Source organism: Caenorhabditis remanei, chromosome V (assembly GCF_010183535.1).
Source record: "Caenorhabditis remanei strain PX506 chromosome V, whole genome shotgun sequence".
Classification (NCBI taxonomy): Eukaryota; Metazoa; Nematoda; class Chromadorea; order Rhabditida; family Rhabditidae; genus Caenorhabditis; species Caenorhabditis remanei.
The window spans coordinates 13,284,827-13,312,669 of record NC_071332.1 but is presented as its reverse complement, the minus strand read 5'-3'; the positions used below and the strand labels follow the sequence as shown (position 1 = coordinate 13,312,669).

The window sequence follows — 27,843 nt, the reverse complement described above, 5'->3', positions numbered from 1 at the left end:
AGGAGAAGGGGGTGGAGCTTAGAGTTTTGGAAGGGATGAATAATGAGATGGAATCGGGTATAAAAGAGGTAACAATGGGTCAGTTAGAACTCTCAACAAACCGTTTTCAAAGGATTTCTGAGGGTTCCAGATGAGCTTGAAGAAGCTGCAGATTTTGGAACGTTTTTTGAGCTTCCTTAGTCTTCTGATGCTTTTTGTCAGTTACGAAAATTTTCTCCGATTATTTATGTCCGCTGAGTTTTCTCACCGTTCTCAAAAGTTCATATTTTCTGATGAGGTTACCAGTATCTTTTCCAATTTCTTTCCACTCCTTCTAATATTTTCTCTCATTTCCGTATTCCAGACACTACGTTCTCAACCTTAAAAATGCGTTCAATCACCATTTCCCGCCGTCTTGCACACGTGCTCACCAGCGCTCATCCAGCTCCATCCACATCATCGATTCCATCAACTGACTCTCATCATTTGACTCATCCATCGGTTCATCATCAACACAAGAATTCATATATTCATGGAACTTCGAACATCCCATTGAGAAACGAGACATTGGGACAGACACTTCGCAACACTACTGAACGAGTTCCAGACAAGGAATTCTGTGCTTTTTTGAAATATCCATTGAGAAAGACTTACGAGGAGTTCTATCATGATGTGAGTTAAATGGAAATTTCTATATTCGAACTTAATTTTTTTCCATCTTCAGGTCCGCCAAATGGCTGCCTCCCTCTACACCCTCGGACTGGAAAAGGGAGATCGTGTCGGAGTTTGGGGACCAAATTACTATGAATGGGTCGTCTTACAGTACGCTTGTGCATTCGCTGGAGTTATTCAAGTCAATGTGAATCCACATTATCTTCACGAAGAACTTCGTTTTGTTATGAGAAAGACTGGAATGAAGGTGTTGTTTGCCCCAAAGAGACATAAGCACAGCAACTATGTTCACACTCTAATTGAGGTTAGTTTGAAATGAGAAGACCAAATAAGTTTTAATATTATTCCAGGCAATGCCAGAAATGCGTCGTGGAAAGCCAGGAGTCGGTCACATCAAGTCTCATGACATCCCAGAACTCCGTCACATTGTTCTTTTCGGAGATGATGTTCCAGTTCATGGAGCATGGGTTTACTCGGATTTGATGAAAGCAGCTGGAACTGATGAGAGAGCAAAACTAGAGGATATGGATAGAAAGCTGAGGCCAGATGAGCCAGTGAACATGCAATTCACAAGTGGAACAACTGGACATCCAAAAGGAGCAACTCTTACTCATTTTGGATTGAATAACAATGCTTATTTCGCTGGAATCCGTCTTGGGTGGGATCGGGAGGATCATCGTATCTGTATCCCCAACCCACTCTATCATTGTTTCGGATGTGCTGTTGGTGTGATCAATGCAGTCAATCACGGACAAACAGTCATCTTCCCATCCAAATCATATCACGTTCCTGATATTTTCGAAGCAATTCAAAACGAGAGATGCACCACAATGTTTGGAACTCCAACAATGTTCATCGATGTACTGAAGAGTCCATTGATGAAACAATACGATACTTCATCACTTCGTGGAGGAGTTATCGGTGGAGCTCCATGTCCATTGGCTCTCTGTGAGAAAATGGTAAAGGAGATGAGAATGACTGATTTTGCAGTGATTTATGGATCTACTGAAACGTAAGTTCCTCTGAAATCAAGAGACAATTAACATAATCATTTTTAATTCCAGAAGTCCCTTGGTCACCATGTCCGAGCTCCACGTGGATCCATTCGAGAGAATCAAGTCTGTCGGATCTGTGATGCCACATCAAGAAATCGCCATTGTTGATGAGTACGGAGTTCCAGTTCCAACTGGAGCCAAAGGAGAACTCTGGTCGCGTGGATACTCGACAATGTTGGGATATTGGGCTGATCAAGACAAGACAAATCTGGCAATCACTAGGGATCGTTGGTATAAATCTGGAGATACAGCAGTGATGAATGAAGATGGAACCATCAATATTGTGGGAAGAACTCGTGATATGATTGTGAAGGGAGGAGAGAATGTCTATCCGACTGAAGTGGAACAGTTCTTGCACAAATTGGATTATGTTGCTGATGCACATGTAAGTGAGATCATAAATTAGGGAAATGTTGAGAACAAAATAAGGAAATATTGTTGGAATTCTTCTGACAGCCCCTCAAACATATTATTCCAGGTTGTCGGTGTCCCAGATGACCGCTACGGAGAGAATATCTGTGCCTGGGTACGTCTTCGTGTTGAGGATGAAGGAAAGATCACTCCGGAGAAGATTATCAAGGATTGCAAGATTGGAGTGAGTTGTCTCATTCACAGAGCATCAAAATCAATAAATAATTTCAGATGGCTCACTACAAAGTTCCAAAATATGTACTGATCAAGAAGGAGTCAGAATTCCCGTTGACAATTTCTGGAAAAGTGAAGAAATTCGAAATTCAGAAGATTTCAAAGGAGCTGTTGGGTCTCGGAACAGTCAAATCTCACTTCACAGAAGTCGTCGACAATTGAACTGGCGCGAGTTCAAATTCTCTTAAATTCTAACGGTTCAACCGTTTGTATGTATTGATTCATTTTTCTTGACTTTCAGAAATGTTCTGAGAAAAAAAAACATTGGGAAAAAACAAAAGTATTTTGTAGAAAACATTTAATTTCACTAGTTCGGGTTCCTGTATTATATTTGTTCTTGAATTGTACATAACATTGGATATTTTCTCTTAATAAATGGCTTTAAATTTCGCTCTCGTTTATTTTGATCACAGAGTCAAAAGTGCCAGTTTTCAATCATTTTCCAGCAAAATTCAGCAGTTTCGGAAGTAAATCCACAAAATATCATTCAACTTTACCCATTTTCTGAGATCTTTTAAGATTTCTTGTTGCTTGTTTACTTTTTACTCAACTTTCCTCAGTTCTTCCATACTGATCAGGTGTTTTTCGTATAAAAATCAATAAATATGCCAATCTATTTGTACTTTTCATTAAAAATCCAAATTCAAACTACCTCCAAAAGATTATGCAAACGCGCTGCACTACACATCGCGGGCGTCTGCGTCTCCTCAATTCCCGAACTCTCTCATCTTGGCGTTTCCCGGTCATTATTAGTATTTTGGAGCGTAATTCAAATCGATTTATGCTGTTTTTTCATTGTTTTTAACTAATTTATCATTATTTATAAATTGATTCAGATTATTTTTAATCTTCAACAAGTTTTCAGTCATGGACGACTACGACCAGATGGGTGACGATGATTATCAACAGTTGACCAGCTTGGAACTGGAAAAGGCGTTACAAATGACAAAAGAACATGTGATTAAACAAAATTTGATGCTCGGCATTGAAAATGATATGGATTTCGATTTTGGTAAGCAGTTGAGGAAGATTTGGTTAAGGGAAAAACATACAGTTCTGCCATGAAGGTTTTCAGTCGGAATGATTGATCGTTAAATAAAAACAATGAACATCAAGCGAGTAAGAGTAGAAAATTGATTCTTCTTAAGGCATAGTGAGCTCAGATAGCTTCAAAGCCTTTTCCAAAACACCACGTTCAGCTGGTTTTTATCAGTTAAAAAAACGGGGTTTCCGTTTGAAATCGTAGTACACAGAAGCAGAATCACGTTGAAAAACTACTCATAATCGTCCACCACTGATCCCATAACTAGTTGCAGATTTCGATGAAGATGAAGATTTGGATCAGCCACAAATGGGAACACGAGCTGATAAATCATTGGGTTTATTAGCAAAACGCTTCATCAAAATGATTCAATATTCACCGTACGGCAGGTGTGATTTGAATACGGTAAGTTTGGGACAGAGCAAGGAATCGTAGATTTATGCAGCAAGAAATCTCATTCGGAGAATTATCATTTTCAGGCTGCGGAAGCATTGAATGTGCGGCAAAAACGACGAATCTACGATATCACGAATGTATTGGAAGGAATTGGATTGATTGAGAAGCGAAGCAAAAATATGATTCAATGGAAGTAAGGAATTTCAGAGAAGTAGATGCATACTAAAATAAATTATTTGCAGAGGCGGTGATTTCATGATGAATGTGAAAGACGGTAAGCGAGCAACAGCAACAAGTGAAGAAGAAGAGCGCATGGAACAATTGAAAATGGAAATTGAACAATTGAATAAAGAAGAGGAAACATTAGAACAACATCAGAGATATTTACAGCAATCACTCAGAAATATGGTTGAATCTGTTGACAATAACAAACTGAGTTATGTTCCTCGTTCTGAGTTAGCTGAAATTTATGGAACTGATTTGACAATTGGAATTCAATCACGGATTGGTACACAAGTCAAAATGAGTGATCCAGAGGTAAGACAGACGTCTCTTGTGGTTATTCCGAATCACAAACTGTCAAAAAGAACTGTTTTGAACAGGGATGTGAATTCTGATTATTTTCTGATTCTCCCTTCCTACCTTCCGATGTTCAAATCTCAATTTTCATAATTTTAGGACATTGATATGAACGGTGGTCCATCGTGGTGTTATCTGAAAGACGCTAGTGGTCCGTTACGTGCTGCTATTGTTTCGAATCACGAATTACACGATTTTGTTCAACGAGAAAAGGCGAAACAGCCAGGAGAAGAACATGTTGATGAGGATGATTCAATGAGTGAAATGCAACAATCCACGTCATCTGGATCAGGACTGTTTCAACCGAAACGACGGACTCTTGCCGATGAAATTTATGATGATATGGGAATCATGGATGGTGATAGTCATAATAGTAAGGAATTTCCAGAAAATATTAAAAAGATATAAAGAATCTTTGTCAGTTAGACAGAAAGTAGAAAATTAGGCACATTTTGTTTTGAAACTGGGATATGAAAAGCTCAGAATACATGTACTGGCAATATTTACACACATACACACTGATTGTTAGAATAAGTTGACAGAAATGGTCTTCATTCTCAACTCTTTTGACGTGGACGGTTGAACATGATAGTCCTTTGTACAAATTACTCATAACTTCATAAAAGTTTGTATATTCTCACACTAAAAGTCCTTTTTGCAGGAACAAACATGCCATCATTGAAACATTTGAATCCACCACCATCAAGCGAAGACTATATTTATACATCAATCGGTGACGAATATCGAGGCGATTCGATTATCGACTTGTTCGGAGACTAATATACTTGAAAATTTTTTCCATGTTTTATGTTTTTACTCGTCTTCTGGTTTTCTGTTTTTCAAACTCACACACTTTTTCCGAATCTTTAGTATGATTCGACGGCCGTTTCTATGATCAAGAAAGTAATTTTAAAGTTAATATTCACAAAAAATTTTCAATAACAACAGAATATCCCAAAAAATTTTGAACCGTCCCGTATTCCTTCCTTCTACTGTTCTATCGCACACCTGGAACTGTCTTTTATTTCCATGTCTTCAATCATTTCATTTCATTCTAAAATTCTGTATCTTCGTGGTGTAATGTATTCCTGCTGAAAATTTAGTCATTTTCCCCCAAATTTCCCACTTTTTGAGTACTTTCACAAATGTTTTATATCTTTTCATCCATTGAATTTTGCACGTATTCGCAATTTACCATGCAAAATAAATCCTCATATGCCATTTGACCCTTCCCTCAAAAATTTTTATTTTCCCCTAAATTTTTATATACATGCTTTTTGATTTGTGCTATTTTTCAAGTATTCTGGCTCCTTTTTATATGAATTCGATACGTTTTACTGTCTTGTTGTGGCAATTTTGTATGGAAAGGAAGGTACGATACTCCCAAATCATCAGATTTTTCGATTCTGACTTGAGTGCAACAACTTTTCAATATTTCCCATAAAACAGAGATGTCCCGTGACCTTCTTAAATCCACAATGTATATTGAACAAATTGCATCGAAAAGCGAGGACACGTGGACATCAAATGAACAGGAGCAAGTAGAGAAACTGCTAAAAAATCCGAAAAATTCTCCAAAAGAAGAACCAAAAGCTAAAAAAGTATGATTTTCTCTTTAAAAGTTCAACTGTACAAACAATTTTTTCAGCAAAAGCTTGCCGATCGACTTGACGAAGAAATCGAAACGGGTATTCGATTGCTGCTGGAGTTTGTTGGATTTGAAGGTGAGAATAACAGAGATCGCTCACTCATTTTAATGCATATTCTATTTATACTTGCAGATATTTCTGAAACAACACTACTAAAACTGAAAAATGTGTACTACCAACGATTAATAACTTCATCGAGGCAACTGTCAGCAGCAGAAAGAAGGAAAAAAGATGGATTAGAGATACCTTATAAAGTGAGTGAGTCTTTTTCAATTAAAGCTGATCAGTAATTATAATTTGAATTACAGAGCCCTCTTGAATGGACACTGAAACTAAATGGAGTTCAAAGAGTGTTGGAAATCAAAGAATGGTATGATGTAATTTATTGGAGAAGATATCGAGAATTAAAAGAAACGTTTGGAGAAAAAGTGATCAAATCAGAATGATTTTACTAATTTAACTTTAAACTTATGTAACTAACAGTGTAATCTTGTGAATAAAACCATATGTACATACTGGGTTTTCCGAATGATTTCATTTTTTGTCGAATAATTTCATAATATATCTCTTCCAATGATCTTTTAGGGTACAAGTCATTATGAATGTAATATATTAATTAATGACGCTGCCTATCGGAAAAACTTGTACCAATTTAACGTCGTTGATGTTATTTTCTCATAGCCTTCTTACTTTTTGTCGATTTTCCACAGCGAGACCAGGTTTGAAGATCTGATGTTTGTAGAACTTCAGTTTAAAGACGACTCAAATTTGGTTGGAAGGAACTCCGAATTAACTAAAACATCTTTTTCTCGTAGTGAACAGTTTCTACTATCAAAAAAGGATGGCCCTCGCTCCGAAAAATAGTCAAACACGATTGAAACTTTTAACGTTAAACTTTTTCACAGTCAGTTTAAAACTGCAGTTTTCGCGGTTTTTGAGTTTTCCTAGTTTCCAACACGTAATAACTAGTTTTCTATATTAAAAGGTACGTGAAAGGTTTTTTTTTGTCTTATTTCAATACCAAAACATCTTGTTTTCTACATTTTTGATAGTAAAATCAGATGAAAACATGTGAATTCACATGAAAACTTCGAAGAAGATGCAACGCGGAATTTCGGAGCGTCGTTGTCATCAAATTAATTTTATTTTAATCTAATTTCGTCAAATCGGATTTGTTTTCAGGAGCGCAAACTCGTGAAAATCGTTCCTCTTTTCTATCCGATGCTTGTTGTTTTTTGCAAATTTCAATTTATTCTTCTTTTCAGCATATCTCATTCTCCAGAAAGATGTCGGGTGATGATCCAATCCGCTCCATTATTTTCGAACGTCAAGAAGCAGCTCTTTGTGCTCAGCACGCACTGAATATGCTAATCCAGGATCACGTTTTCAATTACGAGTCTTTGACAATGGTAGCTACACAAATGGATCTACTGGAACGTAGCCTTCTCGGAGAAGTAAGTCATTTTTGTGTTATTTAATCAAGATTTTCACTTATCAATTTCCAGAATGCAATTGCAGCAAGACCAAGTGAAAATATGAATGCCAGTGGATTCTTCTCAATTCAAGTAATCCAAAAAGCACTCGAAGCGTACTCTCTTCAGCTGGTTAACATCGAACATCCATCGATGGCAGAATATAAAGCGAATCCAATGTGAGATTTGGTTTTTTTAAATTAATAAACCTTTTTAAACTTCAGAATTGGCCGAGCCTACATTTGTAATCTCCGTGAACATTGGTTCGTCATTCGGAGATTCGGAAATCAATGGTTTGAATTGAATTCAGTGAAAACGGGACCACGGCTTCTGACCAATACGTATGTCCATGAATATCTTCACCAACTGTCTGCCGAAGGTAAAAATAGAAAAAATATATAGTGACGAATACCGATCAATTTCTCTCCAGGTTACTCGACTTTCGTTGTTCAAGGAGAACTCCCTGCTTCAGAAGCTGATCAATTTATCACTCTCTGCCCGGTTGTACTCAAACCATCTCCGAAAAAAGAGCTTGGACCGGTGGAAAAATTTGTGAAATCAGTCGGGAGACGACTTGGTGGCTCATCTGATTCTAGAGATTCACCGGAAGAACGAGAATTAGCTATTGCAATGGCAATGTCAATGGAAACAAATTCTGGATCAGTTGTAAATTCGGAAGAAAGTGAAGATGCAATGCTCAAGAAAGCCATTGAAATGAGTCTCGAAAAGGTTTCGGAAGCTCATACTGCTCCAGATGCTGCAAATGGTCAGGAACTCGCCACGTCATCTGAGGCTACTGAAATGATGGAAACTCCTATTCTCAGTGAACCGACACCATCCGACACCTCGTCATCTGAGAGCAGTACTCCAAGAGATCTCAATGAAGAAGTGAGAAGAAAGCGAGAAAAGTTGATGCAACAAGCCGAGAAGAAAAAAGAAGAAACGGAGTAGAAGTAAACTCGTTTTTCATTTTCAAAAGTCATATTTTTATTGTATATTTGATGGTTTTTCACCAATATCTCCCATATGTATTCCGGTATTCGCTTATTGCCGCTTGTCAGGTTTTTGTTTCTGGTGTTTGCAGCTTCATATTCGGTTTTTTCAGCAAAATTCATCGTCTCTTATTCGCATTTTGCCATATTTGATGTGTTTTTAATTATAAATTTTTATATCCAAATTACTTGAGAATTTTCCAATTTACTTCCGTTGTCGGCAGATTTGCATGAAATGATCGATGCTACCGAAAACGAAAAGGTGATTTTTATCAGCAAACATTGCCAAAATTCAACAAAATAAATACGAGAAAGTAAGGAAACAATATATTATAGAAATTATGGGGAAGTTTTGAGGAGTTTTGATCACAATTAACCGAAATCGTTCAGTTTGGAAAAACCCCCAAAAGGAACGAATCGATTAACAAGAGCATATAGGGGTAGAATCGGGGTAGAAGCATATGGGAAATTGGAGAATTTGAAAGAATTCAAGGGATTTTTAGAGAAAACAGAGAATTGATTGAGATTCAATGTAAACCTCAGGAGGGAATCCGTGAAAACGCAACAAAATCTGTGAACATACAACCGAATACGGACTGATTCAATCTGATTAGATTTCTGGTCCCTCTCCTCCCGGTACGAGCATTGTGATATGATTTCCATTGAGTAGAATAGTATCCAATTTCGTCATTCTCTTTCCTTCGGCTGTATTCTCGTATTCGACGACATCCTCCAATACCATATTCACGTAATCATCGAATCCAGTGAGTGTGCCAACGATTTCCTTATCATTCTTCATGATCACCCAGATCTTTGAACCGATGCACTTGTCGATTAATTCCAGTGGCAAGAGAGTGTTTGGGTTGGTCGAAGTTGATGTTGACATTTTTGTCTGCAATAAAAATGAGATGAAGAGTAAGGAACAATAGTAAAAGAAGCTGAAAATGGAGAGCAAGAAAACAAGAATCAATACATCAAACAAGCTGAATTTGATACAGAAAAACTAACTTTGGATGTTTCAGTTCTACCTCAGTAGACGACGGAATTTTCAGTAGTCCTCTGAACGTTTTAACAAAAAATGAACATGCAAATGAAGGAAAATCCCCGGAGAAACAATCATAAATGGATTCATATTCAAAAAATCAACGTCTTCGATTTCTGCTAAACAACAAGCGGAGGCGGAATACCGGAGTGTCGTTGCAGTGAGGATGGCGTTAAAGGGAGCATTCCATGACAAATTGAATAAGTCTCTGGGAGGAATACAGATATGAAACCAATTCAAGGCCATCGATTTTAATGAGTTAAATGAAACTCGGGGTTTGACAAACATTTCAAGAAAACTACAGTACCTCATGATTCGAAACATGTATCATTCTTAAATACAAAAAGACAGTAACAATATATTTCGTGAAAGAAACAAATTTATTTGTCACAAACTTCGGAATGAACATCAAACCAATACTTCATATTCTTGTTCACCGGGAAAGTATTTACATTTGAATTTATAGATTGGCTTTGAGACAAAAAGAAGAATAATCGAGAGAATGAGCAGAACGAACAGGAATAAAATACAGTAGATCAGAAACTGATTCATCTCGTGCGGACGCATCTGAAAATATAGAATATTATGAGTTGTTCATCCTTTCGTAGAGAATTCTATTTAGCAATTTTGAAAACTCACTTTTTGGGCTTTTCTGAATACTGTTTGGTAGAAAATTTTGGAAAAAGTAATGGTTTCTAATGCTCCAAGCTCTGAGCAGAAGTGAATTTCTCACAAAAATATAGAAAAATGAATAAAATTTTAATGCAAAATGAGTAGGAAAATATGTGGGAAATCTTACTAAAATCTGATCATCTAGATCAGATTTTTCCAGATTACATGTATAATTTTTATATCGCCTTATAAAGAGTTTTATCAGAAAAAGAGAAAAACTGATAAACACTATTAAAATCTGCAAAGGATTTTCAGATTACTCCTGACACAACAGCATCCGGCTAACTAGTTTCGTGGCAAGACCCTAATAGTTATCTCAGAAATGTTTCATTCTTCCAAATCAGAAGCTCTAGTACCTCGACACCGTCGTGTTTCTGTTCTTGTATTTGTTCTGAATCCAATCCAAGTAGCGACAGAATTTTGGTTGTGGAATGGGAAAAATAGTGAATAGTTGGAATTGGGGGAAGGACACGACGATGGTGTGGAGTGGTAATTCTGGAAATGATATTTGGAGAGGAGGTGGAATAGCGAGAGTGAGAAAGGAGATTGTCATGTAAAAATTAGATGGGATTCAAGGGGAAGAACTTCAAATAAAACTTGAAAAAAGATCAAATAATGTGAGACAATAAAATATAGTCTATGGTCCGTGTTTCCTAGAACTATAATCACACTTCTGACCTACCGAAACGAGGAATCACTGCAATTTTTTCAATTAAATTTTATGTAAATCCAACGGAAACTAGATCCAAAATCTTTTTTTTTCCAAATAATTTTAAATTTATTCACCGTTCGTTTACTCGAATACCTTTGTGTTTTTTACTAAAAATCTTGTCTGAACATTTCTTCGTCGTAATACACAAATGAGACTCTTTTTCTCTAAAACCTCCAGAAATTCTTTTGGCACCTGAGATTTGGTTGCCAGGGATTCAATAGAAAGAAGCCACAAATAGTAAATGAGTATGAGAGAGTTCTAGAGAAGTTGTAGTAAAAGGGAAAAGAGGAACGAAAAATTCGACGCCTTCAAACATTAAGAAGGAAGAGAAGAAGATGATGTTGGTTACTACATATTCAGAAGACGTAAGAGAAGAGAAGGAGGTGACTGAGATTTGATAATGTAAGGTGTCAGTTTTCTATTTCTCAGAGAGAGAGGGGGAGAGGAATTTATAGGAAAAGAGCAAATTAGAGAAAAGTAAGAAGAGGAAATGAACATGAAAATCAGGAAGTAAGTCTGTCAAGCCGAACCGATCGACTGGAAAGGGAACGCGGAACTCTGAAACCAAAAAATCTTAAAGGAAAACATCCGAAAGTTCAATTTTTTCTATTTGAGGAAACCTCGCACGTAAAGCTATGTCACTTTTTGACACGTACTTGCTCCTCTCCTTTCTCTTTTCAGTACGTGACATAGAAAAAGCATCAGATTTCATTCATTTCATATGTCATGTTTTCTCATTTTTGACTCGAAGCTATTAGTAAAGAAGAACCATAAATGAGCATAATGTTTGGTGCCAGTTCACACATTTGGCCTGAGAAATCGAAAACAAAAAGACTATGAGCCAGAAATTGATCAAACGGAATAAAGTAGCAAATGTAAAATGAGGATATACATATCCATTTCAATATGAATGAAGAGTAGAAAAGGGGAAAAGGAAGCAGACTGCTTAATGACGTGGCACTAATCCGGGATGACACACGATTTATTTGTGAAAAATGAGATGTATCGAAGAAGAAGTTCTAGGAAAAAAGCAGTTGATCCAACTGGAGGAATCGACCTCTAGAACTACAGTAATCTCTTGGGAGACATATTCTGGAAACGAATGGAGGACAGTTAGTTCCGTTGGCACCTATCATTGTTCCAGGAGTTTCTGATTCAATTCCTCCGCGAAAATGATTATACTTTTAGTTCTGAAAAGAAAAATAAGCCATTCATCAGAATCACTAAAGTCTAATCGAAAGAATGTATTCATCTCAAAATAGTGCTTATGGCAGTCTTACAAAAAATTAGTTTAATTAACATTAAATTCCAACAGATCTCGCAGTTGAGTAATATGCACTTGAATCAGAGTTCAATGTTCTTCGTTGCAGGTGAAAAAGTCTGGAAAATTGTTTTAGATCTGATACAGAACCCTCTGAAACTATGCCTCACTTCATACAAAATGTCCGATATGGGCGAATGAAGACCAAATAAGTGAATGGAGATAACATTGGCATTGTGCAAATTGAAGCAAAAATAAGGTATTCAATGAATGGATGAGTGACTAAACCGAGTTGAGATACGATATAACAGACGACTCCGATCATTAGAAGAGATGGAATGAATGCTTGGATTATTAGACACTGAAAGGAAATTAGTCAGAACTGAAATTATGGAAAAATGGTACCTTTAAAATCTGATTGTGACTAGCTTTCGCGTCATTCGACAACATTTCTGCCTTCTCCATCAACTTTTGCACTATTTTATATCTTAATACAAACATACAGACATAAATTGGAAATATTGGAACTGCCATGTGAATTATGACATAAATGGATGCAAACTCGTTGATAGTCGTGATGCCGCCAAGAGTTCCTTTCTCCTGGGATAAATTGTATTCTGGGAAAAACTTATTGGCAAGTGGGAGGATTTCCTCACGACCAACGACAGTGGGCCAGTAGATAATCTGAAAAAACATACTCAAGATACTGAAAAACTCAATTCAGGAATCAAAACTACCGCCTGGAAAAGCGAGGGTGTGTAAATGATGAAAATAATCAACAACAGCATCTTCCGAGACAATGGAGAACGGTGGAGAAGATAGTATCGATATGAGAAAGACAACAGAAGGGACCATGTTGTGTGAGGGAAACAATGGTAGAACAAGGAGATTCTGAAATTAAGAAGCGCGTCTTGAGCTTATGCAATTACCATAATTTTTTATTTTGATTTTTGAGAAATGCACTTTCCTCGGAATGTCAATCTTTTAAATTGTATTTCTAGACTGTCATTTATTAACAAAACTTACCCGATTTTACAAGAAAGTGGCCCCGTGTATTGGCACAGTCCATGGTAGACATAAATGAGGGTCACATTGAATGGAGTTATTACGAATCTGGAAAATGTTCTAATTAAACATCAAACTAGCCGATCACTCCACCTCAACATGATAAAAAGGTCCAAAAAGCATTCTGCGAAATCTGTCACAGCGAAATTGATAATCAATGTCGCATATGATCTTGTAGTCGGCGGAGTTTTGAAAAGCGCCACGTAGCAGAGGAGGAGGTTAGTAAAACAGCCAATACACCCGATGATAATATGCCAAGTGTGGAAGATTTCGAAGAGCATTTATCAGAAATGAAGAAAAGTGAGGCTGAACATAAAATACTGGTTTCAGTGTATACTGAAGATAGAATATCAACTTTTCTATCGAAATTGCACCTGGAGTTTCTATTGAAATTGCACCCGGTAAAACATCATTTTCTGCCTATTTCTGTTTAGATGAGAGATCAGAAGCAGTTGAGAGCCCACCCTCTTTTGTTGATGCCTAGAATCGGACAGACAATGTACGATTTTATTTCCAGGGGGATAATAAAAAACTTTGAAACTAATAACAAGAAATTATAAAAACATGAACGAAAAACAAGCAGACTGTTCACGATCATCGTTGTTTTCTCAGAATTTGCTCATATTTCTCCAAGTATTTACTACCATCCAACTTAGTATGCCATGCCAAAACAGGACCATGAGCCACGTCAGGGAACATGTGAAGGTTCGGAAGTTGAGTTCTCCTGACACCGACATCAGAAGCGAGGAGACCTGTGACAAGGACGTCTTCCGACTGAAAACTATAGAGGTTACTGGGTGTCAGTCTAGATATCGAGGGGTCGGTTTTGTGAGACGCCGGGTCAAAATGGAATACTTTATACTCAAAGTTTCAAAACGATGAACCTTTTTGGTTTATTCTTTACGACTGTTCACACAGCCATCAATTCCTTGAAACCATACAAGAAGAACACATTGCGCAATGGCCACCAACAACTTATCTAGATCTAGTGACTTTCAAAAAGTGAATTGGAGATTGAATTAGCTAGATAATTCGTTATGCAACATCGTTTTGGTCATGATCATTGGAGAACATCTGGATACACATACACCACCCCCGCATCTACAGAGAACTTAAGTGTAGGCTCCTAGGACACCTGTTCAAGAAATCAACACTTTTTGAAAAAGTAGTAATTTGTACTTGATGTTTCATACTTTTGAAAATATTACACCTGCTGTGAGAAACGGTAATCTCACCGGCCAAACTAGAAACCTTTTAGAAAACATATCCGCTAAAAAGCATTTTGCAAAATTCATCTTTTGATACTCGAAAGTCTACTCACAATCAGAAATCTTCTATGTTTCGACGCCTTCAGGACATTCTGAGCTGCCACGCTTGTGACCAAATAAAATGGTCCAGCCAAGTATTCTGGATACTTTGGACAACTATACGAAGTTCGAGGAGCTTTTCTGGAATCATACTCGTGGACATCTGGACACACAGACTGACTTACAGAACTGCACATTCCGATAGGACAGGTGCCCCCGCTTCTACTATGTAGCCATACATATTAGAACCCTTCATATCAATGAATCCATTATCTATCAGTTCAATCAATTGATCGGGAAAAAACATGATGTCTTCATCAATTTTCCCTATTAGTTGGGAGGAAGGGGACTTGGAAAAAGAGAAGAGAAGGAGGGAGAGCGTCTGGAAATTCGATTCTGAGTGTTGACCCTCTAGTAGAAGAATGTGTGAATAATAACCAACCTTATACGATAATCCCAAGTAGTTATCATCCATATCTGTAATCACAATATCCTCATATAATTCGGCTTCTTTTTTCACAATTGCATTGGTTTTCTGATCAATTTCTCCTCCTAAACCAATGAAAAACAAGTATTTCATTCGTTTATCCAAGTCTTTCCAACTGTTTCTCAGAATATTTCTTCTCGATAAATTATCAGGTCTCGATGTGACAATAATCAGAATTTCAGGTCCAGGAACAGGTAAAACTGGCAGATGAATCCATTTGAACAAGTGATGAGTATCAGCAAAAGAAATACGGAAATCGGCTCCGAAGTCTTGAGTTCCGTCGATTAGAGAACCTGAAAATGAGACCAAAGCTCTAAATATTGTCCGAGTTTCCTAAGCTTGATTTTGTGAAAATTACGAGTTTATTTAGAAAATTATAGTAAAACCACCGGAATAAAATGTACATGATGCGATTACTCACTTTTCTGCCACTCATTTCTTATACATTCTCGATCATCATCGCTGAAACTGACAGAGGTAAAAACTTGAAAATCTGAAAGAGAAAGTTTCAGAATCCTAGTATTCCATATGATTGCTTTTGTGAAACTCACAAATCAACAAAGCACTAGAAGCTATCGAGAACAGAAACAGCATACATTTGAGAATATGCATTCTAGAGGTGTCTATTTGAAAACCAATACAAGCCGCGATTTCCGGAATACGAAGCCTTCTCCTTTGTTCTCTTTAAATACTGTGGTTTGAACGTACTCATTGACTTTGATGTGGGGTGATTGGAGATTCCAGATTTCAGAACGTTTAGCCATTATGCAATTACTTAGAGGCGGTGACTTTTGTTGGAAAAGAGGAATATCTGGAACTTTCTTTTTTCTCTCGTCTTTCGAAGATTGCATCATGCAATCTTTGAGAAACGTTAAAAACGATCGGGAGAGAAGATCCCGAAGGAACACTAAGATTAGAATCTCGCCTGCTTCTGAAAGTGTTCATGCAGCATCGAGTTTGATGGGACCGAAATCGAGTGATTTTTTTCTTTAATTTATAAAGTTAATTCACTTTGAGTTCTTTCAACCTCTCTGAGAATTGACACAAAAATTGCTATTCATGTAGAGATAAAACTGGAAAAAGAGAGGTAACCTATTTTAAATCATACAAAAAACAGAATCGGACGTTGTGTGTAATACGAGAGCCGCTTCCCATCCTCTGTCTTACTGACCCCTACTATCCTATTCACTGTAGAATATTATTGATTCTTCATCTATTATCATGGACGATCATGTGATTATACCTAATTCTGTGGATACATTGAATACGAATACTGATAATACTATGAATCAAAACTTCCTTTTCGGTGGGCCTAGAAAATCTACTATAACAGAGCCGTCTTGCCAATTTATCAATAAATGATACGAATGTTATGTCTGTCTTGGAACTGAAGAATTTGATCATATCTATGTCCAATACTATCGATTCTATTCGTAACCAAAATCTCACACTCATTTCGCAAAACAAAATTCTTGTTGAAAATGTTGGAATCTCGCATAGATAACTTTCAAGTTACAACATCTAATTATATTTCTCATGATAAGAAAACATTTGCGGACATTGTGACCGAATCACTGAAATCTTCATCGACCAAAATTTCTATATTGCGTGCCAATGAGTACGCGCTTAAAGGAGATGAGCGTAAAAATTCAGTTATCTTGAAGAATTACCTGAGAACTCGGAAAGAAATTTGGAACTTTGTACTGAGCTATCTGGAAATTGCCGCCTTGAAGTCCCCGTGTCGGAAAAATGTTGAGATCTTTCGAAAGTGTGGAAGACACGGACTGCATTTTGCAAGGACTCTTCTATCAAACCACACTTGTCCAAACCGGAATTATTGAAATATCGGGATCCTTTTAAAGATGCAATCAAGAAAAACAAACAGAAAGAGGCGTGAATCTATAAGGTACGGAACTTGGAATGAGTGAAAATCGTTTACAAGGAGGGACAAAAGCTATGGCATCGAGCAATGAAAACAACAAACTCTTCCCACCATTCACAATAAGCTACTTATGCCAATTGCTTCTTTATCAAGAACAAATTACATAAACTCAATTTTCGATCCTCTTTCTACTACATTGATTCCGATTGCCTTACTGAAACCCAAATTGACGAATCCTTTACGGGTGTACTATTATCATGTGATAACTCTTACAATGCAACTAGAAAATACCGTAATCGTCATGGCGACGGAGTTCCAGTTTTACCGTCCAAAAAGTTTAATTTCAGTACTGTTGCAATTCCTGACAAATATTACTCTGTTGAAATGGGTGGAGTTGACATTTATTCACGTGTTGCTACCATTCGTCTTATTACCTGTTATCATCCAAATCACAACTGTTGCAATACGAATAATGCATTTTCTCTCCGGTTGCAAAAGCCCAAGTTCGAAGATTGAAGTCTATACAAAAATCGTTCTTTACAAATGTTTCAAGACTTTTTGTCTTTAACAGCAATTAGTGATGGAGTTATTCACAGGGTAGTAAAAGAAGCTAAAAACTATTTTTCGTATTTATATTCACACAGTACCCTGCACGAGGAATGCGCAACACTAAAACCTGTTCCTGTGGAAATGAAGGCGCATTTGGCGTGCGTGTCTGCGTCTCTCACTTTCGCGTTATCTCTCGCCTAGTTTTCAAGAACGCCCACTCATTTTGAGAATTTGAAAAGTTTGTGACTTTTTTCGACTCAGGGACATATCAGAAACTTAGAATACATCAATATGAACAAAAAAACTCATTTTTGCCAAAAAATTTTTTTCACCTTTTTTGACCGATTTCTCGAGTTTTGAAGAAAATATCTCATTTTTTCCATTATATATCTTGATAATCATGCTTGAAAAATAGTTTTTCAACGGAAAATCTGAAATTTCACTTCAGAAAACTAGTTTTTGTCGTTTCGAAAAAGGTACCTTCAGGAAAACGAGCTGATCTCACTAAATACGCAATGGTCGGCGATAAATGTTATCAATTTTCGTAGAGAAAGACTGTCTCTACAATCTGATGGTGTGCAAATCTTGCAAAAATCGCCTAATTTTGAGTAAAACGCTGCAAACGGCGACGTTTTTTGTCTCTCAGTTGTAAAATTTCCGTATGATGCAAACGCGCACCACGGCTAACTTCACTGAAAATAGTTTACGCATTCCTCGTGCAGGGTACTGTGTATTCAAAAATGGTTGTTGCTTTTCTTTTTTGCTACCTTGTCAATAGGCCCATAACTATCCTACCCCTCTCTTTCTGTTTTACCTTCCGTTGAATCTCATTCCAGGTTGCCGTACAAAAGGCTTTCCCTTCGCCAAATAAATAATTCACAATCCTATCGAGAAAAAATAAAAAACGGGAGCAATTTATTGAAAAAGAAACTGGTATAAAAGCTAGGGAGAAATTTTAAAAACATCAAGATTCTCAGAGAAAACAATTTTGAGGAGATTTCTGTTTGAGGCTTACGAGAGTACACCGAGAAAGACACTTCGAAAACTCTGTCAAAAATTGCGTTCTCGAGTACTTTCAAATCATTAAAGGGGGAAATGGAAGGAAACACGACAAAATTGAAGAAAAATGGCCAAACACATGGCTCAGATTTCAGCTCATTCTACTTCGATTTTATTAGAGGAAACATTGAAGAAATTTACGTAAACCCATCAGAAACCCGTGACAAAAATACTGAATATTTAGTGAATCTCATCCGAATATGGAATTCTGAAATAGTTTCCATATGCGGAAATGGCGAGACGTTGGAATGCACCGTCGGCGAATTTTTCCACATCTTTCACATCGACTTTCTGAATTTCCGAAATGAGATCATTCGATGAATCTGGTCCCTTGTAGAGAGCATTTGTTGCATGCTCATAAGCCGAAAGAACCGAATTTTCAGATGAGAAGAGGATTTCAGCGATTGCACGACGTTTGCATCCTGCAAAGAAACACGTTAAGTAAAGTGACCCAACACCGAATTTGAGTTATTGGAAAAACTAAGTTCCAGAACAAAACTGATTTTTATGTAGTTTTGTAATGAGTTTCAGCATATTCTCGTGGTGTTCTGATATATAACGGCTGATGACACTTTTGAGGCGCTTTTATGGCCACTCATCACCATATAAATTCTAATTCTGTGTGATATTTGAGTGTGTTGTATGATCCTCAGCGCTTTTATAGCCTTGTATCACAAAATTCGACTGCGCCTTTCAAATTCATGAAAATAAGTACCTTCGATGTCTTGAACTTTTGGCTTTCTCAATGCCCCAACTGCAGCACGTACAGCTGCATCGGAGTTAGCAGCAGGGGAGATGAGGTATACGCCAGCAAGTCCACTTCCATCATAAGCAGCTTGGAACGAGCTTCCGGTGACTCCTCCTGGGAGATTTGCAAGCCCCAATCCTGATTGCGTTCCTGAAAGTTATGGTTTCAGGCGAAAAGGGAAAGCACAACAAAATTTCATCCTTTCGATTGACTTCTGAAGTTTACCTGGGAGAGTGGCGAATTTAAGTGGAGAGCTTCGTCCGACATGAGCGAGGAAGACTGATTGAACGGCTCGTTGTTTGACGTCATTGATTGGGGCACCTGCGCCAGCAATCACGATGTGCACATTGTCTCCGCGAGCGAACCGACGATAATCGCCACCCTGCAAAAAAACAAGATTTTTTCAAGAACGTATTCAGTGACGATTTCAGAAACTTAAAATGAGATCTAGGTAATTACAATACAACACCTACTCTAAATGGTGCCATATGATTCATAACTATTGATCCCTCGGAAATTGTTCCAGACTCTTCTGCATAGTTTTTAAGAATGTTGTGATCAACATTGATTCCAACAAGAACTCCATTTCCGCTCACAAAATGCTTGGCAGCGAACTTCGACATTTCGTCACTTTTGAATGCTCCAATTTGATTTTTCGAAGAAAGAAGCGAGTATGAGAGTGAATCATTACGGAAAGCGGCGCGATGAAGATCTTCGAACACACGAGAATATGGTGTTTTTTGAGAGAGATCTGCACGAATCGTTGGGAGAACATCCTCAGTTTCCCATGGCTTGAAGGCTGGTTTCGATGCAACATGTCCAAGAATTGAGAGAGCATAGGCTGCGTCATCACGGGCAACACTGATTTGGACTCCGAAAATATCACGAGAAGCAAATGAATTCTGGAAATAACTTGATAATATTCGCAAATAATGTTTTCTGTACCATTTGAGCTCCCGATGCTGCGGATGACCAGACCAGTTGAAGTCCTGGGTAAGACTGAGCATCTCGTCCGACAAAATTCCGAATATGATGGACGAGCCCTTGTTGGGTGACCGATTGATAACGGGCTCCTGCACGGAATGCCAAAATCTGAAAAATTATTGAATGATCAGTAATATTTATGAACAAAACTGGTTCTCAAACACCAGTTATTTCAGTATTGGCCTACCAACTGACTGACAGCTCCATTGTTGTCTTGTGCGACGACGGTAAGTCCGTTTTTAAGCTGTAAATGAAAATGCAGTGAGTTTATGAAGCGGAAACCAGAGAAAAGGAACCCATTACATATTCTTAAAATTTCTTACCTTCTCTTTAATTGGAGCCGTTTGACTATTGGCTTTGAGAGCAGCGGCACTCTTCGACACAAGCGACGATCTCATCTTACCTGAAAACAGCAAATGTTGGGTGTTTAATATGAACAATTGTGAAGTTCAAGAAGAAGGTAATGGTTTTAATAGAACATTCGGTTGAATGGAAATGAACGTATTGAAAATGAAGGAAATATAGCTCAAAACCTAATGAAAATGCTTTTAAAAAACTGAAAAGAACATTTTAGTCATTACATATTTGCTGACCATCACAAAAATGCTACGAATTCACTCTGAAAACACTTTGAAAATGAAGAGAAATCGAGAAAAATCATTGAAAAAATCTGAAAAAATTATAGGCGGTATGCGTACAATGCGTTGCATTTGACGACAAAGTGCACAGAGAAAGTTGTATACCGTAGTCAGTTCTATTTTTTATTCTTCCCGATTGCTTTTTGATCGAATTTTGTTCTCTACTTATGAATAGAGTTTCGGTGGATTTTTTCCTCGACTAATCCCGTCTTAACTGTTTTAATTGCGATGTGATAATAATTCTTTTACTCAAAAATGCTTCATTTGAATAGATTTTGTGAAAATCGCCGTATCATCAACCAGAAATTTTTGAGGACAGAAGGAATAATGTATTGCTTCCCAATATGATTTGTGCAGATAAATCATAGAAATAGATGATACTAAGCCGTGTGTTGTCATAATACATATCGATATATTATTCAGTCCTTGATTATAATATGAGTTGTACGTGGCAATGGTGTTATAGATTTGAGGTAGGATTACGGTAACAACCGGTATTGTAACCTGAAACAATAGAAAGGTTTATCAGATTGGGTGAGAATTCCTACCTGTAAAACTAACGATCTCATGAATCTTCTATGCAAATCAACAGTTTTCTTTGACATTTTCAGTCCACTCATCGACTTTTTCATGTTCCAATAAATCAATAAAATAAATATAAGTGTCTGCTGAGGAGTTGTATTCAATAATGAGTTATAACCAACTCCAGTACTCCACGTAGTGAGAAGGAACACTTTATCTTCATATACTTCATTTGGTAGGCATGGGTATCGACCAAATTGATATTCTTTTCCGGTTTTTTGATCAGGAACTGCTAAATATGTGGGTACAAAGTACACTAAGCAGATAAGGTAGTTCAGTACAAGCCATGGACGACGGAGATGTTTCCAGAAGGTTTCACGGGCATACAGTATAAAGAAACGAGTCTCGAAAAGGATCGTGACAGCTACCATCACACCTGCAATTAGTTTTCTTTCCATTGACACAGTCCAGGAACTAACTTTTTGTTGAATGTCTCATTTAAATATACATCCAAATTTCTCTTATTTACTTCCTTCACTACGAAATACTACGAGGTTGAGTAACACCTCCCGGAACTAACGGTGACTCATTTTGAAAGTAAATTGAATTTCGTCAATATTATTAAAAATGCTTCTTTTATTCAACTTTGACCGAAATGCTATCTTTGAACTTGAATTCTGGGAAAATAGTTTTTGAAAAGAGTGAGCAGGTGAATCTTATTAACTTGAGAATATTTGACATCTGAGTTTTAGTATTTGGCCTTTGGATTCTGAATTCTAAATTCTGACTTCAATATCACAACATCTCGGTAATGAATTCTGACTTAGGCCTGACAAAAATCAGATCTTTGGGGTCAGTTAACATTAACAGAACAAGCGGTTCTTTAAAAGCCTGAATTTTCCAGAAAAAAAAAGTCATCTGGAGAAATGGACGTCAGAATATATCAAGGTTAGCTGTTGTATTATTATCAGAAAATTCTAAGAACATAGCGTTTTTCGAATGGAAAAACTCACCACCTATCTGAACCACAGCCAAATAGAACATGTCCTTCATTGGTACTCCGAATTCATTGAGTATTCCAAGAGAATATCCAGCCAACACAGGTTGATACATGAATGGAACAATCAAAACACCGAAGGAGAAATCTAACGAAGCACTCCATAAATGTAGGTTGAGCATTGGCCATTTCATTGAATTCATCTGACTTGGAGTCTTGAAAATTATACAAATTGCACCAATGACGTGGATTGGTAGACCAATTAGGCAGATAATGCACATTGTTATGGAGAGAAACTGTGGTGTATCCAGGAAATGAAAGAAGCTCACATTTTGACACATTTCAGTATTATTTTGAAATCTAAAAGAGGATGAAAATTATGAAAAATAAAAGCTAATTGAAGTTTTTTGTTCAGATGCAAAAAGAGTTTCATTACCTCAGAAACCTTATGACAATTCCAAACACTTATTTTCCTAATTAGATGAAAAGACTAGGCATCTGAAACATTTTGACATTTGTACGAATCTACACGACGCCTAGATTGACTCACATTCTGACTCATTTCCGAATATTTTGAGAAGAGAGGGTCAGAAATGAAATAAAAGAAGGCGAATAGAATCAGTTAGTCTAGGCACGAGTTGATTGAAAAGGTGACAGGTGATACATGGATGATGAAAGATTGAGGGAAGGGTGGCTTCTGATTAATAATTAATGAGATTATATTATTTTTGTGTTCAGTTCTTTCGAAATATATTCTGCAAAATGATCATTGAATAATCACAAAATAAGTCAACACCTTTAAAACATTTAATAGTTTTATCTTTGCTCCGAACAACAATGAAAGGAGAACTTTACATATTTGATCATGTGCTATGTGCTAATTTTCATGCCAATTACGTAAATTCATTATGCATATTAACCAGTGTAAATATTTTCCGTTCCTCTACAGTAAACCATTTCGGAAATAAAATTTGAAGAATGAAGACCCAATAAGATTTGTGAAGGTAGATCATTGCCAGCGAAGAAACCAGTCCATGAGTAGCCATCAGACAGATTGAGATATTGTTGGCTCCTTGGTTGTAATATGAGTTATAAATTAGGAATATGTTCATAATGAGAGGTCCCATGACAGTAATCAAAGGAATAGTGACCTAGACTGGTCTCGATTATCGAAGACTCCAAATTAGAACTCACCTGTAAAGTTAATGTTTTGAAAAACATCCGATGCATACTCATTGTCCTTTTCGACCATTTCGCTTCCCCCATTGACTTTTTCATATTCCAAAATATCAAACCAACAAAGAGTAAAGTCTGCTGTCCTGCAGTATTTACACACATGTTATAAGCAACTCCTGAACTCCACGTGGACAATAGAAACACTTTATCCTCATAAACTTCATTTGGTAGGCATGGATACCTTCCAAATTGATATTCTTTTCCTGTTTTCTGATCTGGAACTGCTAAATATGTGGGTATCATATAAGTGAATGCAATAATATAATTGATAAGGATCCATGGACGACGAAGATACTTCCAGAAGGTCTCCTGGGCATAGAGTATGAAGAACCGGGTCTCGAATAAATACGCGACGGAGACTATTACTCCTGGAAGGGCACACAGTTTTAAGTGATCATTCAAACAATTTCCGTCTAATCAAGGAATGACCAAACTTCTGAAATAAAACTCTTCTCACCTGCGATTTGCACAACAGCTAAATAATACATATCCTTTGCAGGAACCCCAATTTCATTGAGTATTCCAAGAGAATATCCAGCCAACACAGGTTGATACATGAATGGAACAATAAAAAAACTGAAAGAGAAATCTAATAAAGCACTCCATAAGTGTAGGTTGAGCATTGGCCATTTCATTGATTTCATCTGGTTGGGAGTCTTGAAAATGATACAAATTGCACCAATGACGTGGATTGGTAGACTAATTAGACAGATTATGTACATTGTTGTTGAGAGAAATTGTGGTGTATCCAGGAAATGAAAGAAGTTCACATTTTGACACATTTCTATTCAACTTTAATTTCTGGAAAAGGTGAAAACAAGAATGAAGAGATATCAATGTTCGATTCATATCAGTAACAAATCTCTTGACACGCAAATAAATTAACCATAACAAAACTATGATAGTTGTGATGTTCCAAAAAGGATGAACGATAAATGAGAAATGCGATAGATTGAATAAGGGATTAACTTGATAGTAAAAGAAAAATAAAAGAATGAACAGGTGAAATAATTTCTTCTTGTCTTTTTGATTTCCGGGCATTTCCCTCTATGAAGAAAAATAATAAACCAAAATGACTGGTCACAAGATATGGGAAAAAGATTCGTGGTGTCACATTTTTTTGAAAAAATTCTGTCATACCATCGTTGATAGTCCAGCTCTTCAACAATCCTTCCACAAATTCATTGGAAGAAGGAAATAATGTGATTTATTTTAATTTAATTTTCTGAAAGAAACATTTTATTTTTCAAATTACAACAAAAATCAAGATCTTGGCATTCTTCTTATAAAAATCTCCTTCTTGATAAAATGTAATTCGATGCATTCTTGCGGATTGGAGGAAGGATACTGATAGTAATACTCGGAAACGTTCTCATCGGGTGGCAAATACTTCAACAATTCATGATGGGACGTCTGACTGCTCATTTTCAAAGTGCAGGTTTCAGAAAAGGAATTCTTTGAGACCACCTGAAAACATGTTTTCAACTATAATATATGAAAGAAAATCGCCAAAATACAATTTGGGGAAAAGTTGAACAAGTTCCCCTTTGAATCCTGACACCGAGCCACATTTTTCGTCCGAAATGGAGAAAACACGCGTGTCCGGCACATTGAGGAATTGAAAACATTCGACAAAAATAAGGAATCTACATACACGCCTAAACACTGGAAGTTCACCACCAGAATCAGAAAAAACGTCAGTTTTCGAGCGATATAATTTTCATTCCAAAACGTCACCTTGAATTCAGAAGACTTCGTAGTAACTCTGTAACTAGTTGTTTTTGAACAAATTAGATCCCTTTTTGGGAATTAAACCAATTTTTAATGATTTAAATCAAATGTTCTATGACTGAATTCAAAAAGCCATATCGAAAAGAGAGAGGGTGAATATGCATCCGTGAATACAACCAGAAAATTGCCTAAATTTATTTGATGGCTAGAAATATAGATAAACATCTTCGAATTGCACCAAGTTACGACTACCTGCAATAAGCCGATCAATCTTTCGGTCAGAAGCACAAAAGTTATTTTTTGATATAAAACATTCTTGAGTGCGTCGCTGATATGTTAAAATAGTCACACTTGTTAGAGCGTCATTATTCCAAAATAACTTTGAAATCTTGAAGAAACACTTGAGAACATTCCCTTGTCAGTGCTGTGTATAAAAGCAACCAGAACTTTTGAAAACATCTTCTAGGTTGCTCCCAACTCACATCAAATAGGCCTTGAATCTCTTTTCCACTGAGCGAAGCCAAATTGACTAGAAATACTTTGAGATGATAAAACCATTTTAAGTCAGCTGCACGAATAGGTTGAAACGCAATAAGATTGATGTATGTAGCCAATTTCCATTGATCCGTATTAGATAAATGCTCAATTAATTTCGTAGACTGTGCAATGTATTCCGATCCGCTCCGAAGATAAAGAGAATGAAGAGTTCCTGATTCGAATCGAGAAACAACGTCTACTGATGTATCTAAATCACGGACGAGAAGCACCAAACGTTCGGCATGAATTTTGAATTCCGGAAAACTGTCCATTATTCGAAACATCAGATGTTCATCAATGATGCTCTCACGGCCACAATCGAAATAAAATTGTTCAAAAATAAGTTTCGGTTGGATGATGATTGATCGTAAGTCATTCGCCACAATATTGATCGGTTTCCCAGTTAAAGTTCGGATACATTTCCGATTTTGTAAATGAAATATCTTGCACTTGTTTCCAGCCTTCACGTATTGAAACTTGCAGTTATTAATACGCAATTCTAGAGAACTTTTAAAGAACTCTATTCCAATGAAGTGGCAACGAGACGTTTCATGATCAACGTTAGATCGTAGACATGATGACACTTTTCGGATAGACAATCTGAACAAACTTCAATTTATAACAAACAACTGAAATCATTCAGTAATGTTTATGAACCAATAAATTTTTCCAATGTTAAATCGGAAATTGTTTGAGTCACCCAAAACCTAATGTACCTATTGAATAGATTCAACTCTCCAATGACTTTGGTCAGTGTTTCAATTGGCAAATCAGAGAATGTTGCAGTTCTAAAAAGTTTCAAATTTCAATTGATACTGGTTGCTCTCTTAAAAACACTTGCCTTTTCACAATGTCTTCTGAATTTTCAATAGAGCTCATTTCAATTGAAAAAAATAGATATTCGAAATAAAACAGTAATATGAAAAGAAATGATGGTGCTTGTGGCAGTAATTAGGAGACAGATAGATCAGGGCGGATGCTTTTTGTTCAGTCCTTCGCCATCTGCTCGATTCTGATCCTTTAATTAGATAGTGTGCAAAAGAGCTTTCAGATATTATTATAATTGGAGAGCTTGCTTGTTGTATACCGGTTTCAAGTAAATAATCTGTATTGTACAGGAGACTCGAACACGTTTAAATTAAGATTTCTCTAGAAACCATACAATAAAAACTAATTAGGCAATGGCAACACAATTATCTCATCGATTAAACTATAATATTACCAGATAGTAGGTTTTTTCAACATTGGTCGGTTCAGATTAGACACATGGTCAGAGATAAACTTTTTCAGACAAGGACGATACGCTTCATCTTTTCACCTCATTTCTATTTTTACAGGTTCCTTTATCTATTTCGATTTTCCCGAACACCAATGTATTCAACAATCCTTCCACAAGTTCAAGGAAGAAGGAAGAATGCCGTTTCTCTTATTCAAATTTTCTGAAAACATCATTTTATTTTTCAAATTACAGCAAAAATCAAAGTCCTTTTCATTCCACTTATCTGAATCTTCTTCCTGATAAAATGGAATTGGATGCATTCTTGCGGATTGGAGGAAGGATACTGATAGTAATACTCGGAAACGTTCTCATCGGGTGGCAAATATTTCAACGATTCATGATGAAATGTCAGAAGACTGCTCATTTTCAAAAGGCAGGTTTTAAAAGATGAATTCATTGAGACCACTTGAAAGGATGTTTTTTTCATCTACATGCAAAACAAATCGCCAAAAATTCACATTTTGGGGAGAAATTGAATAAGTTCTCCTTCGATTCCTGACATCGAACCACATTTTTTGTTTGAAATGGGGTAAATACACGTGTCCGGCAGGAATTGAAAAACATTTAAGAAAAAAAAAATGAATCGACACTTTTTAACACCGGAAGTTTGCCACCAGAATCAGAAAGCTATCAGTTGTCCAGTCATATAATATT

At 36.7% G+C, this 27,843-nt stretch overlaps 10 protein-coding genes across 10 annotated transcripts; 4 read left to right on the top strand and 6 right to left on the bottom strand.

The window, feature by feature from the left end:
• Positions 1 to 366: 366 nt before the first annotated feature.
• Positions 367 to 2,513, top strand: GCK72_019611 (uncharacterized protein; the record flags this gene model as incomplete). Its single annotated transcript, XM_003115775.2, has 6 exons — positions 367 to 651; positions 704 to 955; positions 1,002 to 1,663; positions 1,716 to 2,091; positions 2,185 to 2,301; positions 2,349 to 2,513. The coding sequence occupies 6 exons, from the start codon at positions 367 to 369 to the stop codon at positions 2,511 to 2,513; spliced, it is 1,857 nt and encodes a 618-aa protein (XP_003115823.1).
• Positions 2,514 to 3,218: 705 nt separating this feature from the next.
• GCK72_019610 (uncharacterized protein) lies at positions 3,219 to 5,148 on the top strand (the record flags this gene model as incomplete). Its single annotated transcript, XM_053733119.1, has 6 exons — positions 3,219 to 3,363; positions 3,668 to 3,798; positions 3,873 to 3,982; positions 4,032 to 4,326; positions 4,468 to 4,741; positions 5,030 to 5,148. The coding sequence occupies 6 exons, from the start codon at positions 3,219 to 3,221 to the stop codon at positions 5,146 to 5,148; spliced, it is 1,074 nt and encodes a 357-aa protein (XP_053582032.1).
• A 671-nt stretch (positions 5,149 to 5,819) lies between these two features.
• Positions 5,820 to 6,463, top strand: GCK72_019609 (uncharacterized protein; the record flags this gene model as incomplete). Its single annotated transcript, XM_003115656.2, has 4 exons — positions 5,820 to 5,969; positions 6,017 to 6,092; positions 6,150 to 6,271; positions 6,326 to 6,463. 4 exons carry the CDS (start codon positions 5,820 to 5,822, stop codon positions 6,461 to 6,463), a joined length of 486 nt encoding a protein of 161 aa, XP_003115704.2.
• An 840-nt stretch (positions 6,464 to 7,303) lies between these two features.
• GCK72_019608 (uncharacterized protein) lies at positions 7,304 to 8,440 on the top strand (the record flags this gene model as incomplete). The annotated part of the gene is made up of 4 exons (XM_003115313.2): positions 7,304 to 7,471; positions 7,523 to 7,668; positions 7,714 to 7,868; positions 7,920 to 8,440. 4 exons carry the CDS (start codon positions 7,304 to 7,306, stop codon positions 8,438 to 8,440), a joined length of 990 nt encoding a protein of 329 aa, XP_003115361.2.
• Positions 8,441 to 9,091: 651 nt separating this feature from the next.
• Positions 9,092 to 9,367, bottom strand: GCK72_019607 (uncharacterized protein; the record flags this gene model as incomplete). The annotated part of the gene is made up of 1 exon (XM_003115829.2): positions 9,092 to 9,367. One exon carries the CDS (start codon positions 9,365 to 9,367, stop codon positions 9,092 to 9,094), a length of 276 nt encoding a protein of 91 aa, XP_003115877.1.
• Positions 9,368 to 12,208: 2,841 nt separating this feature from the next.
• Positions 12,209 to 12,956, bottom strand: GCK72_019606 (uncharacterized protein; the record flags this gene model as incomplete). Its single annotated transcript, XM_003115658.2, has 4 exons — positions 12,209 to 12,287; positions 12,339 to 12,529; positions 12,574 to 12,852; positions 12,906 to 12,956. 4 exons carry the CDS (start codon positions 12,954 to 12,956, stop codon positions 12,209 to 12,211), a joined length of 600 nt encoding a protein of 199 aa, XP_003115706.2.
• Positions 12,957 to 13,827: 871 nt separating this feature from the next.
• On the bottom strand, positions 13,828 to 15,639 carry GCK72_019605 (uncharacterized protein; the record flags this gene model as incomplete). The annotated part of the gene is made up of 6 exons (XM_053733118.1): positions 13,828 to 14,007; positions 14,555 to 14,681; positions 14,726 to 14,922; positions 14,983 to 15,320; positions 15,449 to 15,520; positions 15,579 to 15,639. 6 exons carry the CDS (start codon positions 15,637 to 15,639, stop codon positions 13,828 to 13,830), a joined length of 975 nt encoding a protein of 324 aa, XP_053582031.1.
• A 3,058-nt stretch (positions 15,640 to 18,697) lies between these two features.
• On the bottom strand, positions 18,698 to 20,647 carry GCK72_019604 (uncharacterized protein; the record flags this gene model as incomplete). Its single annotated transcript, XM_003115645.2, has 7 exons — positions 18,698 to 18,939; positions 19,233 to 19,415; positions 19,491 to 19,647; positions 19,739 to 20,167; positions 20,211 to 20,357; positions 20,437 to 20,493; positions 20,573 to 20,647. 7 exons carry the CDS (start codon positions 20,645 to 20,647, stop codon positions 18,698 to 18,700), a joined length of 1,290 nt encoding a protein of 429 aa, XP_003115693.2.
• Positions 20,648 to 21,136: 489 nt separating this feature from the next.
• On the bottom strand, positions 21,137 to 24,199 carry GCK72_019603 (uncharacterized protein; the record flags this gene model as incomplete). The annotated part of the gene is made up of 5 exons (XM_003115200.2): positions 21,137 to 21,391; positions 21,436 to 21,845; positions 22,423 to 22,609; positions 23,601 to 24,010; positions 24,100 to 24,199. 5 exons carry the CDS (start codon positions 24,197 to 24,199, stop codon positions 21,137 to 21,139), a joined length of 1,362 nt encoding a protein of 453 aa, XP_003115248.2.
• Positions 24,200 to 24,905: 706 nt separating this feature from the next.
• On the bottom strand, positions 24,906 to 26,182 carry GCK72_019602 (uncharacterized protein; the record flags this gene model as incomplete). The annotated part of the gene is made up of 2 exons (XM_053733117.1): positions 24,906 to 25,109; positions 25,856 to 26,182. 2 exons carry the CDS (start codon positions 26,180 to 26,182, stop codon positions 24,906 to 24,908), a joined length of 531 nt encoding a protein of 176 aa, XP_053582030.1.
• Between the last annotated feature and the right edge of the window lie 1,661 nt (positions 26,183 to 27,843).